General features: G+C 40.7%; 2 protein-coding genes across 11 annotated transcripts in view; one reads left to right on the top strand and one right to left on the bottom strand.

The window, feature by feature from the left end:
* Nucleotides 1-12,154, bottom strand: part of LOC125453905 (protein TANC1-like) — a 188,527-nt gene that overhangs the window by 3,432 nt on the left and 172,941 nt on the right. For all 8 annotated transcript variants that reach the window (XM_048534037.2, XM_048534045.2, XM_048534040.2 and 5 more), the window contains 2 exons: nt 9,891-9,982; nt 5,440-5,586 (listed from right to left, as the gene is read on the bottom strand). In XM_048534037.2, the coding sequence (XP_048389994.2) occupies nt 5,440-5,586; nt 9,891-9,982 (239 nt within the window). The remainder of the gene's footprint in view (nt 1-5,439; nt 5,587-9,890; nt 9,983-12,154) is intronic.
* The window catches only part of wdsub1 (WD repeat, sterile alpha motif and U-box domain containing 1), a 94,473-nt gene that overhangs the window by 65,752 nt on the left and 16,567 nt on the right, over nt 1-12,154 (top strand). The window contains exon 13 of one of the 3 annotated variants that reach the window (XM_059647289.1): nt 432-1,659. The exons of 1 other annotated variant lie outside the window; for it this stretch is intronic. The gene's annotated coding sequence lies outside the window, so the exon portion shown is untranslated. Of the gene's footprint in view, nt 1-431; nt 1,660-12,154 lie in introns of those variants that run through there. One more of the 3 variants, XM_048534046.2, reaches the window with a different exon arrangement.

Here is a 12,154-nt window from a genome sequence, read left to right as displayed (position 1 = left end):
GCAGGGAAAAATTCAGAAGTGTGTTTTGGAATGTACAGATTGACAATAAGGGACAGTAATGCATTAAGTATTAGAAACAAATCACTAAAACTGGAAACAGTGATGACTAGAGGGAATTTATGATAAAGTGGAAACAGCTGAAGCCAGCAGATTAAAATTAATACAACATAGCATTCAGGGACACTGCAGAAGCAAATTAAGTTGTATCTGTCTTACTTTAGGCATACACCAGAGACCATCATTCAAAATCAGCAGTAGAAGGACATTGTCTTCTAGAGATTAGGAAAGAGCTAAATGCAAACAAATGAGAGAACAACCAGAGCAATGTTGTAGAACCTTGGAAAGGTATAAGGATAAAAATGTTGGATAAGTGCATTGCTAAAGCAAATAAACTTTACTCTGAGGAAAAGTAAATCTCTTTTTCCTTGCAGGACTTGTAAAGTGGCTACCTGGAAAAAGAGAAGAAAATGCAGTAACGTATGAAACAGGTGCTCGGAGAAAAACAGCATAGCAAATCAAGCAAAACAAAATGATAAAAATCGTATGTGTGCTAAACCAAAACCCATAAGACTGTGTTATGAAGGAAAGCCCTGAAAAAAAAAATTAAGAGTTAATATAGGTAAGAGGAGTAGAGCAAGTGAGCATAAACTCAAGCTAATAAAATGCGAACTTCAGGATTCTCTTTGAGAAATTATTTACATCCAGATCAACATATGGACTTTCAATAACACGACAAGAGTTAAAACTCTGGAAACCTACCAAATTCAGAATTCGGGTCCTTTTTGGGAAGATAGCTTGAAACGTGCTAAGTAATTACAGATTAAGCAGGCAAGCTATCTTATAAAATGGGTTGTACAAATTTGGTTATCCAACATTATGTAACTATTAATGCTTCACTGGTACAGTTACGGTGATTTACTTACAATATAAACTAAAGCTATTGAAAAGCTGGAAAACTAGATTTGTAGATATTGAGTCATAGGTCTGTTGGCCAACAAACTGATTCCCAGTTCTGAAATAAGCATTCCGGATTCTAAGAGACAGTTAACAAGTTTTGGTTATAGTTGGGAAAGACTCTGGTGATCAAGATAACCATTTCCAAACTCGTTTTCAGTCCAGTTCTGACAGCTGGCAACTACAGAACATCAAAGCAAGATCAGGAGAAGCAAAGAACACAGAGCCTCTTAGTTTGCATAGTGCTATGATTTTTCAGAAAACACAAAATTCTATTGAGGCATAAGTCAAAATAGAACTAACGTAAGTACTACAGTGATGCATTTTATAATATGGCTGTAAGTGAAAGGGGTTTATTTAGAGAAACATACATATACCAGTTTAGCTCAAACGTAAGAGTACAACTGAAGAAACAAGATTCTTGTGATGATGAGCATTCAAAAGCTAAACAGAGGATTCCACAAATCCAGTCAACTTGAAGGACCATATATATTTGACCCCAGTGAATCCTGTAGACTTAAAGATGTTAAGATTACATACAAACTGTAAATAGCCTTGCTAAGCCATTTAATCTGAGCATTATTATACAGTAGTTATGGCAAATCGGGAATGCAGCATAAATAAAACATCTGACTTTGTCAATAATTAAAGATGTTAACTCATTGCTCTCAAAAATGCATGCTAATCTTATTTTGTTTGCAATTGTCTAAAGCGGGTATATAATATATTGAAAGACAGGCTAAAACTAAAGGGGAGGAATCTAGCCATCTCTTGCATGCACCTGTTAAAGGGGGCATGGCTTAATCCTAAATCTCATCCTGTGTGTGGCAACCTCAACTGATATTCATGACCTTCTTGACCTTGCCCAATCAATTAACAAAAATCATTATTTCATTTTAATACTGGATGTGTATGCTACCACCACCCCTTCCTTTGTACCTGAGAGAATCCCCAATTTATTTACAGCTGTATATTCAAAATCTCAACCATGAAGCATTTGGCTCTGTTTGCTGCAATAATCAATTTACTAAACTGTATTGTCATTACTACCTTTATGATCTCATCCTCAAAAGAAGGATTACTTCTCCCTCTGTTCTAAATCTTCTCCTGGGTACAACCCCCACCTCTGTTCCTGTAAGTTTAATGGATGCAAGCTTGACAGGACATAACTGATTCAGCCATCTTCTACATCTGAAAAGATCAGAAAAGCATGAACAAGTTCTGTTCACCACTGGATGACAGAAATAACCTGGATTTCTTCACTCCAAATTGTCTCTTTCATTTGCCCTTCACTTCAACAAAAGTGGGGAACTTGAACTTGTCACAAAACCCGATACCATCCAATAAACTGGAATTACCATGTCCATGAGACCCACCTAGTAATACTTCCCCTAATGCTAATCTTAGTTGCATGAGATCCACCTGTTGTTTCCATGATTATTCCTACAAAATAGCTGATCACTCTGGCTCATTAGCCGAAACTGGTACTCCCTAACCACTACCCCTCTTTCATTTAAGTCAATTGTCATCACCCCTTTCAAAAAATTCTTGACCATGTTGTCCTTGGAAACAGTCATTTCATCTCAAAACTCCCTTTTCGTTCTTTTCTCATGTCCTTTAAATATGTAATTTTCTTAATCATTTTCCATTACTCACACAGCACTAAAATACTTAAAGTTAAAAGATCCTTTTGAACCATGACAAAGGTAAACTTTGTCTCCTTGTCCTTGATCTGTTTGCAACTTTTGGCCCTTTACATCAACTTCCTCCACTCTTCTTTATGAAGAGAAGAATTACTGGTAAAGGCTTCTCTTCCTGCTCCTGTACTGTAACCTCTGGTGCTCCCCACAGAACTTTCTTTAGCCCTCCCACTTTTATCCAGGTGTAGTTTCACCTGTATGAGACTTCCTTCTTGAGAATATAAACTCAATCAGAAGCTGAACAGATAGCTGAAATACCAGGTGAGGTTTGCAACTTGGTTAAAAAAAAATCAAGTAATGCAACACAATAGATAACAAAGTGTGGAGTTGCAGGAGCACAGTAGGCCAATGGATAAAGGAGTGGAAGGGTACGTTAGTGAGTTGTGGACAGTGCAGTGGGCTGTTCTAGGTTACAAAGGGACATGATAGGGTGGAGCTTAACCCTCAAAGTCTGAGGTGCTTCATTTTGGAAGCACAAACTTGAAAGCAGAATACAGGGTTAACAGAAAGATTCTTGGCAGTGTGGAGGAACAGAGGGATCTCGGGGTTCATGTCCACAATTCCCTGAAAACAGCCACCCAGGTGGATAGAGTTGTTGTTAAGGCATATGGTGTGTTAGCTTTCTATAATAGAGGGATTGAGTTCAACTTGTGCTCTAGCTATACAAAAGCTTGGTTCAGCCACATCTGGAGTATTGTGTCCAATTCTGGTCAACTCATTACAGGGAAGATGTGGAAGTGATGGAAAAGATTCAGAGGAGATTTGCCTGGAACGGAGGGAAGGTCTTACAAGAAAAAGTTGAGAGCGCTAGGGCTTTTCTCTTTAGAACAACGAAAGATGAGAGGTGTACAACATAATCAGAGGTATAGATACAGTGGACAGCCAAAGCTACCTCCACCCTAGGGAAAAGTCTATTACAAGGTGGCATAGTTTTAAAGTGAGGAGAGGTAGATCATAGGGGAGACATCAAATGTAGGTTCTTTACTGAGTGGGCAGGGTGTGGAATGCATTGCTGGAGAGGGTAGTGGAGTCAGCTATTAGATGGGCATATGGATGATAGTATAAGACAGGAGTGGAGGTTAGACAGACCTTAGGATTAGGGTAACAGTTCGGCACAACACCATGGGCTGAAGGGCCTGTAGTGAGCTGTACGTTCTATGTTCTAGGCCAAGCAGCATTAGAGGAGCAGGAAAGCTGATGTTTCAGGTCAGGACCCTTCAGAAATGCAAGACCATGTTACATTTAAATCATTGAAGGAGACACTTTGAGACAGCGGCAATGACAGACAAGGAAATTCTACCTGGCAATAGTTCTTTCATTAATTGAGCAGTTTGTTGCCAAGCTGTAACTGCAAGGACAACCAAAGACGTTCACAGCCTGCAAACTGAACACATCCCTCCTTTCTTCCCCCACATTTATGAAAAAAGTAAAATCAAGAAAGCTTAGAAGAAAATAAAATTCTAACAAGACTTGTGTTAGATTATTGTGCTGGATCATTTGTCAAAGTGACAAAAGACCATTACTTTACAGATAGCAACATGTCATCAAGAGATCATATGTAGATTTATATAGAATCCCTGCAGTGGGGAAATGGACCATTTGGTCCAACAAGTCCATACCAACCCTTGGAGCATCCCACCCAGACCTATTCCCCTATAACCCACTTAATCAACACACCCTTGAACACTTGGGCCAATCCACCTATCTTCAGAGCATGGGAGGAAGCCCACACAGACACAGGGAGAATGTGCAAACTCCACACAGTCAGCCAGCCGAGGGTGGAATCAAACCTGGGTCCCTGGAGCTGTGAGGCAGCAGTGCTAACCACTGATCCACCGTGCTGCCCTCTGTCAAATAATCTAACCCATCCTTGAAATCTGGTTTATTGATGTTCAAAGTTCTATTTTTTCCCCAATCAGGTGTGTCAACCAATCTGTCTTAATTGTGACTAAGTGTGCGCAGGTATTTTGGGGATTTAAAGTTCAAGTTGCCCAGCAGTAAATCAGAAATTCTGGCTTTTCTGTCATTTGTTAATCACATGGTATAACAATCGTAGTTATTTTCTGTTAGTGATGAAAAATGGCATGGATTGCTTTTGTCCTGTACAGTAGTCAAGCATGAATATTGGGAAGACGAGTGGAGGTTTTATTCTCCTATCAACCTATGCTTGCTGATCTACATTGCTCTCAATTAAGTAATGCTTTGATTTTAAAATTCCCATCCATTCCACACCCTGACCACACCCCCACCAAACAATAGGTGCATGAGCTGATTCCTACTTACATCTGTAATCTCCTCCAGTCCCCCAATTCTCCAACATACTGGAGTTCCTCCTTGTATCTCTATACCTTGCTTTCTTCCCTTTAAAGAAACTTACTTCATTGATCAAACTATACTTACTTGACCTGATAGTTGCTCATATGTCTCACTGTCATAGTTTGTGCTGTATGCTTTGTGAAGCTCCTTGTGCTATTTCAATATGTTAAGGAGGCTGTATAAATACTAGTTGTTTGACTTCTTTTACACATATATAAAACATACACAACATCAGAAATTCCAATTAGCAGCAACAACTGGGCTTTTTCTACCATTTGTTGGTTACCTTAAAAACTGGTACACTCTTCTTCAAACCATGTAATGTGGGTAAGCTAAACACTGCAATTTGTTTTAATATCAACAGTTAATGCATTTCATCACAGTTCTTGACCCGGCACCTGTTAAACAAAAGATTTTCACTAAGTCAGGCTTTGAGTAAATAAACTAGAAATTAAACAGAGTAACTTACATTAGTTTTCCTCCGACATCGGGATAGGTTTAAGTAGAGAGAAACCCTCAGATCTCTGAAAGATAGAATTTCATCCCCAAAGCCATCACGTGGAAATTTTCTTAAGGCATACTGATATCTCTGGGCTGCCTCCTTCATCTTTCCTTTCTGCAGTAGTTGAGAGCAAAACCTTATTAGCATTTATATTAGTAATATTACTTAGTATTATTAAATAATAATTCAGCTACTGACAACATCTTTATTAGTTGTTAAGCTTATTTATTCCATTAAGACATCAGATCCAAAGGATCAAAGGGAAAAAAAACAGGATAAAATCCAAGTTACCTATAATCTGCAATGGCCTGACGCATTAATGAAATAAGAATGCGCTATATGAAGGATGTTGTTAGCTCAGAGAAATAGAACTTGTGAATTAGGTACTCTTCAATGTCTTGATAAAAAGTAACGATACCATGGTTTCGGAAGAGGAGAATTCTAGGCCTAACAATGTTTAGCTGCAGGAGTTCCACAGATGCTTTTGATGATATATATTTCAATAACTGCTTACAAAGTGAATGGAGGTCTAGATGAATAGCAAATGTAAGATTAGTTTTTAGTTTTCAAGGCAATATTATCAGTAAAGAATGAAGGAAGCATATGGAGAAGAATATATGGAACGATTTACAAGACATAAGGAATCACTTCATTTTAATACTTAAATTTTTTCCATTTTGCTAAACTTTGCTTTTATCCCCCAATCCAGCACCTTCACCTTTACACCCACTGCTGTCCAGCATTTTTAAAAGGTCCAGATTGATATCAGTTCTAATTATGGTGTATCATACACAAACAACAGTTACAAAGCACAGTATGTAGGGGAACTATAATTCATAGAACACACCGAAGAATCAATATCAGACAGAAAAATAATATAGTAATCAAGAATCATGATTGTCATAAAGTGCAATATGGAGACAGCAATACCTTCACTCTTCTGCTTTGATTTATTAACATAGCAAACCGAGAAAAGGTGGAACATGTAGATGGTTTTCCTTGCAAGTACAGACTTGAGAGCTCCCACCAAGTCTTAAAATAGTAGAGAGAAATTTGGTGGTTGTCCAGTGAGCTATTGGCAAATCAATACCAAGTATTGAAAATGCCATTAACAACTTTCAAATATATCTATGCGTGAGCAACATTTGAGAGCGCCAGCTTGAAATTTTCCAAAGCAAAATCTTCCATAGTTTAAGCCACAACAAGTTTGGTATTAGTCAGTTTTGGAAGATATCTTTGTTCCCACTTCTGATCAGATGTATTTTTGGTACTGGTTAACAAGGCACCCTTCATCATAAACGCCTCCATATCATGCAGATCATATTTACAAGCTGGAACATGCAAATCCTGGGTTCTCTCCAGGGTTAGCGTCATCAAGCCAGATCAATATCCCCATTTTTAGTGTTCTATGAGATTGACATCAGCTGTCAGGCAGGGAGGAAGCGATAAGGTATGGGAACTGTGGTTTACTAAAGGAATTGTATCTCTAAGCAGAAGAGGGAGGCTTATGTGACGATGAGACAAGATGGTTCAGATGAAGCGATGGAGAGTTACAGATTAGCTAGGAAGGATTTAAACAGAGAGTTAAGAGGAGCAAGGAGGGGACAGTGGCAGACATTAGCAGGTAGAATAAAGGAGAATCCTAAAGCTTTCTATAGGTATGTGTGGAATAAGAGGATGACTAGGGTAGGAATAGGTCCAGTCAAAGACAGAAGTGGGAAGTTGTGCGTGGACCCTGCGGAGATCAGAGAGGTGCTAAATGATTATTTCTCATCTGTTCTCACTGAGGAACAGGAGAATATTGTAGAGGAGATGACTGAGTTACGGGCTACTAGAATTGAAAGGATTAAGGTTAGTAAGGAGGTGGTGTTATCAATTCTAGAAGGTGTGAAGGTAGATAAATCCCCTGGGCCCAATGGGATTTTTCCAAGGATTGTCTGGGAAGCTAGGGAGGAGGTGGCAGAGCCTTTGGCCTTGATCTTTCTTTGAGTCCTCATTGTCTACAGGATTGCAAATGTTGTGCCCTTGTTCAAGAAGGGCAGGAGGAATGGCACGGGTAATTGTAGATCTGTGAGCCTTACGTCTGTTCTAGAAAGGATTTTGGAAAGGATTATAAGAGATAGGATTTATAATCATCTAGCAAGCAACAATTTGACTGGAGATAGCATGGATTCGTCAAGGGCAGGTCATGTCTCACAAACCTCAGAGTTTTTTGAGAAGGTGACCAAGTATGTGGATGAGGGAAGGGCAGTTGACGTGGTGTACATGGACTTCAGTAAAGCCTTTGATAAGGTTCCACATGGTAGGCTATTGGAGAAAATACAGAGGCACGGGATTGAGGAAGATTTAGCAGTTTGGATTAGAAACTGGCTTTCTGTAAGAAGGCAACGAGTGATGGTTGATGGAAAATATTCAGCCTGGAGTCAGGTCACTAGTGGTGTGCCTCAAGGATCTGTTTTGGGACCACTGCTGTTTGTCATTTTTATAAATGACTTGGACGCAGGTATAGGTGGATGGGTTAGTAAGTTTGCAGATGACACTAAAGTCAGTAGAGTGGTGGGCAGTGTGGAAGAATGTTGCAGGGAGACTTGGATAAGCTGCAGAATTGGGCTGAAACGTGGCAAATGGAATTTAATATGGCTAAATATGAGGTGATTCACTTTGGGAGGAAGAAGAGGAAGGCAGAATACTGGGTCAATGGAAAGATTCTTGGTAGTGTGGATGTGCAGAGGGATCTTGGTGTCCATGTACACAGATCCCTGAAAGTTGCCACCCAGGTTGATAGTGCTGTTAAGAAGGCTCACGGTGTGTTAGGTTTTACTGGTAGAGGGATTGAGTTCCAGAGCAGTGATGAAATGCTGCAACTGTACAAAACGCCAGTGCGGCCTCATTTGGAATATAGCGTGCAGTCATGTCGCCCCATTACAGGAAGGATGTGGAAGCATTGGAGATTTACCAGGATGTTGCCTGGTCTGGAGCGCAGGCCTATGAAGAAAAGCTGAGGGACTTGGGTCTGTTCTCACTGGAGAGAAGGAAGCTAAGAGGGGATTTAATAGAGACATACAAGATGATCAGAGGATTAGATAGGGTGGACAGAGAGAGTCTTTTACCGAGGATGGTGACTTCAGCTTGTACAAGGGGGCGTAGCTACAAATTGAGGAGTGATAGATTTAAGACAGATGTCAGAGGCAGGTTCTTTACTCAGAGTGGTAAGGGCGTGGAATGCCCTGCCTGCCAATGTAGTTAACTCAGCCACATTAGGGGCATTTAAACAGTCCCTGGATAAGCATATGGATGATGACGGGATAGTGTAGGGGGAGGGGCTTAGATTAGTTCACAGGTCAGCGCACAGAGGGCTGAAGGGCCTGTTCTGCGCTGTATTGTTCTAATGTTCTATGATTCAATGTGCCAGAACTGAACAGGGAGTTAGAGTCCTCTGATGCAGCTTGGCCTGCTGGTTCATCCAGCTCTACACCTTGTTATCTCAGACTCCAGCATCAGCAGTTCCTACTATCTCCAACCTCTGTATCTATCCTGTTTCACAAAGTCTCCTCTCATTCCTCTAAATACCTGTGAGTACAAGCCCTACCTATTAAACCTTCACCATAAGAAAGTTTTTTTCAATACGCAAAATCAATCTAGTCAATCTTCTGTGGACTACCCCCAAGGCCAGTATATCTGTGATGAGATAAAAGGCCCAAAACTGTTCATAGTATTCCAGATGTGGTCTGTCCAATGCATTGTATAGTCTTAACATCCCCATTTTCAAATGGTATACAAGATAAAACAGTAATGACAATAATACATTAGGACTGATTTTCAATTTACATTTAAGCCTATACATAGGATTATAGCGAAAAAGATGTGTAGATGACAATGAGATGGAATTTAATTAACCCACATTGAATATGATTAATATATTTCAGCTTTATTAAAACTGGATGAACATTGGACATTAGCAATGCTTGTTTCCATCCCAGTATTATTCAGAGGGTGCCAACAGAATTATAATACAAGTTAAATATAGCTATTTCCCCCTAAATGTATGGGGTCAAACTCTTCTTTTTAAAAAAAACTCAAATGTGGAAATTGCAATTTTTAAAAAGACGATCATTTTAGATTCCATTTTTGTATTCGACTGAGAATCTTAACTGAAGGCCCATTATAGTTAGTTCAGGACACTAATGTCAACAATAATAAGAGAGAATACCATGTAAATTAGGAAACAATTACAGGACTCTATCATGTAGCAAAGAAGGAAAACATAAAGATATCTCCGTTCTGAGGTTCTGCAAAAGAGTGGGCTCGATTATCAAGACAGTATATCAGAAAAGAACAGCAGCTTCTGAACTGTACTGAAAGTTTTAAGGTGTGCATTGTTCTAAGTCATACGATATTTCGACATGGTCAGAATATACCTTATATAGTAGATTTCCTTCTTCCATTAGTTTCTGGAGTAAAGTGATCAAGATGTCTGGTTTGGATGTGGCCATTGCCCAAGCTGCATTACCTAGACAAGTAATGATATCACTTTATTTTAGAAAAGGACAAGGGCGTATCCTTACGTCAAGTTAAACATCAAGTTATGTAAGCTTTAAGACATTTTCCTAAACAATCATAAGAACTGTAGCCTTTGTAACACATAAATGGAAGCTGCGATGGAAACTTTTTAACATTTAAATCTATCATTAAAAAAGATGTCCTGCTGAAAACAGCCCTAGCATATTGCATTTCTGAGGCTGAGACAGACTCCAGGATGGTATGTTACCTCCCTGGTGCCAAGGTCAAGGCTATCTCTGAGCATCAGGGGATATTCTGAAGGGGGAGGGTGAGCAACTAGAGGCAGTGGTCCATATTGGTACTAATGACATAGATAGGAAGTGTGTCAAGGTCCTGCAAAGGGAATTTAGGGAGTTAGGTAGGAAGTTGAAAAGAGGACTTTTCAGTTGTAATCTCTGGATGACTCCCTTTGCCATGTGCTAGTGAGGCCAGGAATAGCAATACAGATGAATGCAAGGCTAAATGGCTGGTGTAGGAGGGAGGCCTTCATATATCTAGATCTTTCAGATGTCGTGCAGCACTGGTGGAAGCTGTACAAGGAGGACGGATTGCACCTAAACTGCAGGGGCACCAATAACCTTGCAGGTTTGCTAGTGCCGCCACCTGGGAGGTTTTTAAGTAACATGGCAGGGGAATGGGAAACAGAGCACTAGGTCAGTATGTGAATTGATTAAAGAGGTGGTTGACATTAAGTCAATTAAGACTGGTCGGAAGAATAAGTGGGGCCAGGTTAACAAACATGGCAGGACTGGCAGTCTGCAATGTATTTTCTTTGCTGCAAGAAGTATAACAGGTCAAGCAGTTGAGCTTAGAGTGTGGACTATGACATGGGACTGCAATATGGTCACCATTAAAGAAACTTGGTTGAGATAAGGGCAAGACCGGCAGCTTAACTTTCCAAGGTTAGATGTTTCAAGTGAGATGGAGAGGGATGGAACAGCTGTATTGAGAGGGAACATCTTGAAAAGCTTATGAGTGATGCCATATGAGTAGATCTTAATAACAAGAAAAGTGCTATCGCTATAATGGGGTAATATTGTAGGTCTATGAAAAGCCAGTGGCAGAGAATGAACAAATATGCAAGCAGATACAGTAACAACAGGGCTGTTGTCGTGGATCTTTTTAACTTCCACCATTAATTAGGACTCCCTTAGTGCAAGGGGCTTTGATGGGGTGGCATCTTGGAGAGTTTCTTGACAGAATATGTAGACAGCGAAACTGGGAGTCGTCATACTAGACCTCGTACTGAGGACTGAGCCTAGTCATGTGATCAGGGTTTCAGTAGGGGTGTAATTGTTTGTTGCAAACTGAGCATAGGCGTCCCGCACAGCGGTCCCCATGACTCCGCTTGGTTGTAGCTTTGTGTTGCGAACTGAGCATAGGTGTTCTGCAAAGCAGTCCCCAGGTCTCCAAGTGGATACTTGGGGACTGCTTTGCAGAACATCGATGCTCAGTTCGAAACAAACAACTGCACCTCCCAGTCGCGAACCATTCCAATTCCCCCTCCCGCTCCTTGGATGACATGTCCATCCTAGGCCTCCTGCGCTGCCACCATGGTGCCACCTGAAAGCCGCAGGAACAGCATCTCCTATTTCGCTAGGGAACCCTGCAGCCCAAGTTTATCAATGTAGACTTCACAAGCTTCAAAATCTCCCCTTCCCTGACTGCATCCCAAACCAACCCAGCTCATCCCCACCTCCCTATCTCCTGCCCACTAACCTCATCCCGCCTCCTTGATCTGTCCATCCTCCCTGGCCCGACCTATCCCCTAACTCCCTACATGCATTCGCCTTCACTGGCTTCAACCCCACCTCTAACTTGTCTGCCTCCTCCACCTATTTTCTCTGCTATCCGCCTCCCCCTCTCTCCCCACTTATTCAGAATCCCCTTCCCCTCGCCCATTTCTGAAGAGGGGTCTCGACCTGAAACATCAGTGTTCCTGCTCCTCTGATACTGCTTGACCTGTGTTCATCCAGCTCTACATTGTGTTACAACAGAATTAGGCAGGAACTGGAGAAATTAGATTGGGGCAGCTGTTGAGGGTAAATTCATCTGATATTTGGGAATCTTTTAAAGGCCAGTTGATCAGAGTTCAGGAACATAGACCTACAGCAAAGTAACA

Source organism: Stegostoma tigrinum, chromosome 7, assembly GCF_030684315.1.
Source record: "Stegostoma tigrinum isolate sSteTig4 chromosome 7, sSteTig4.hap1, whole genome shotgun sequence".
NCBI classification, from domain to species: domain Eukaryota; kingdom Metazoa; phylum Chordata; class Chondrichthyes; order Orectolobiformes; family Stegostomatidae; genus Stegostoma; species Stegostoma tigrinum.
This window is presented reverse-complemented; position numbering and strand designations above follow the sequence as displayed.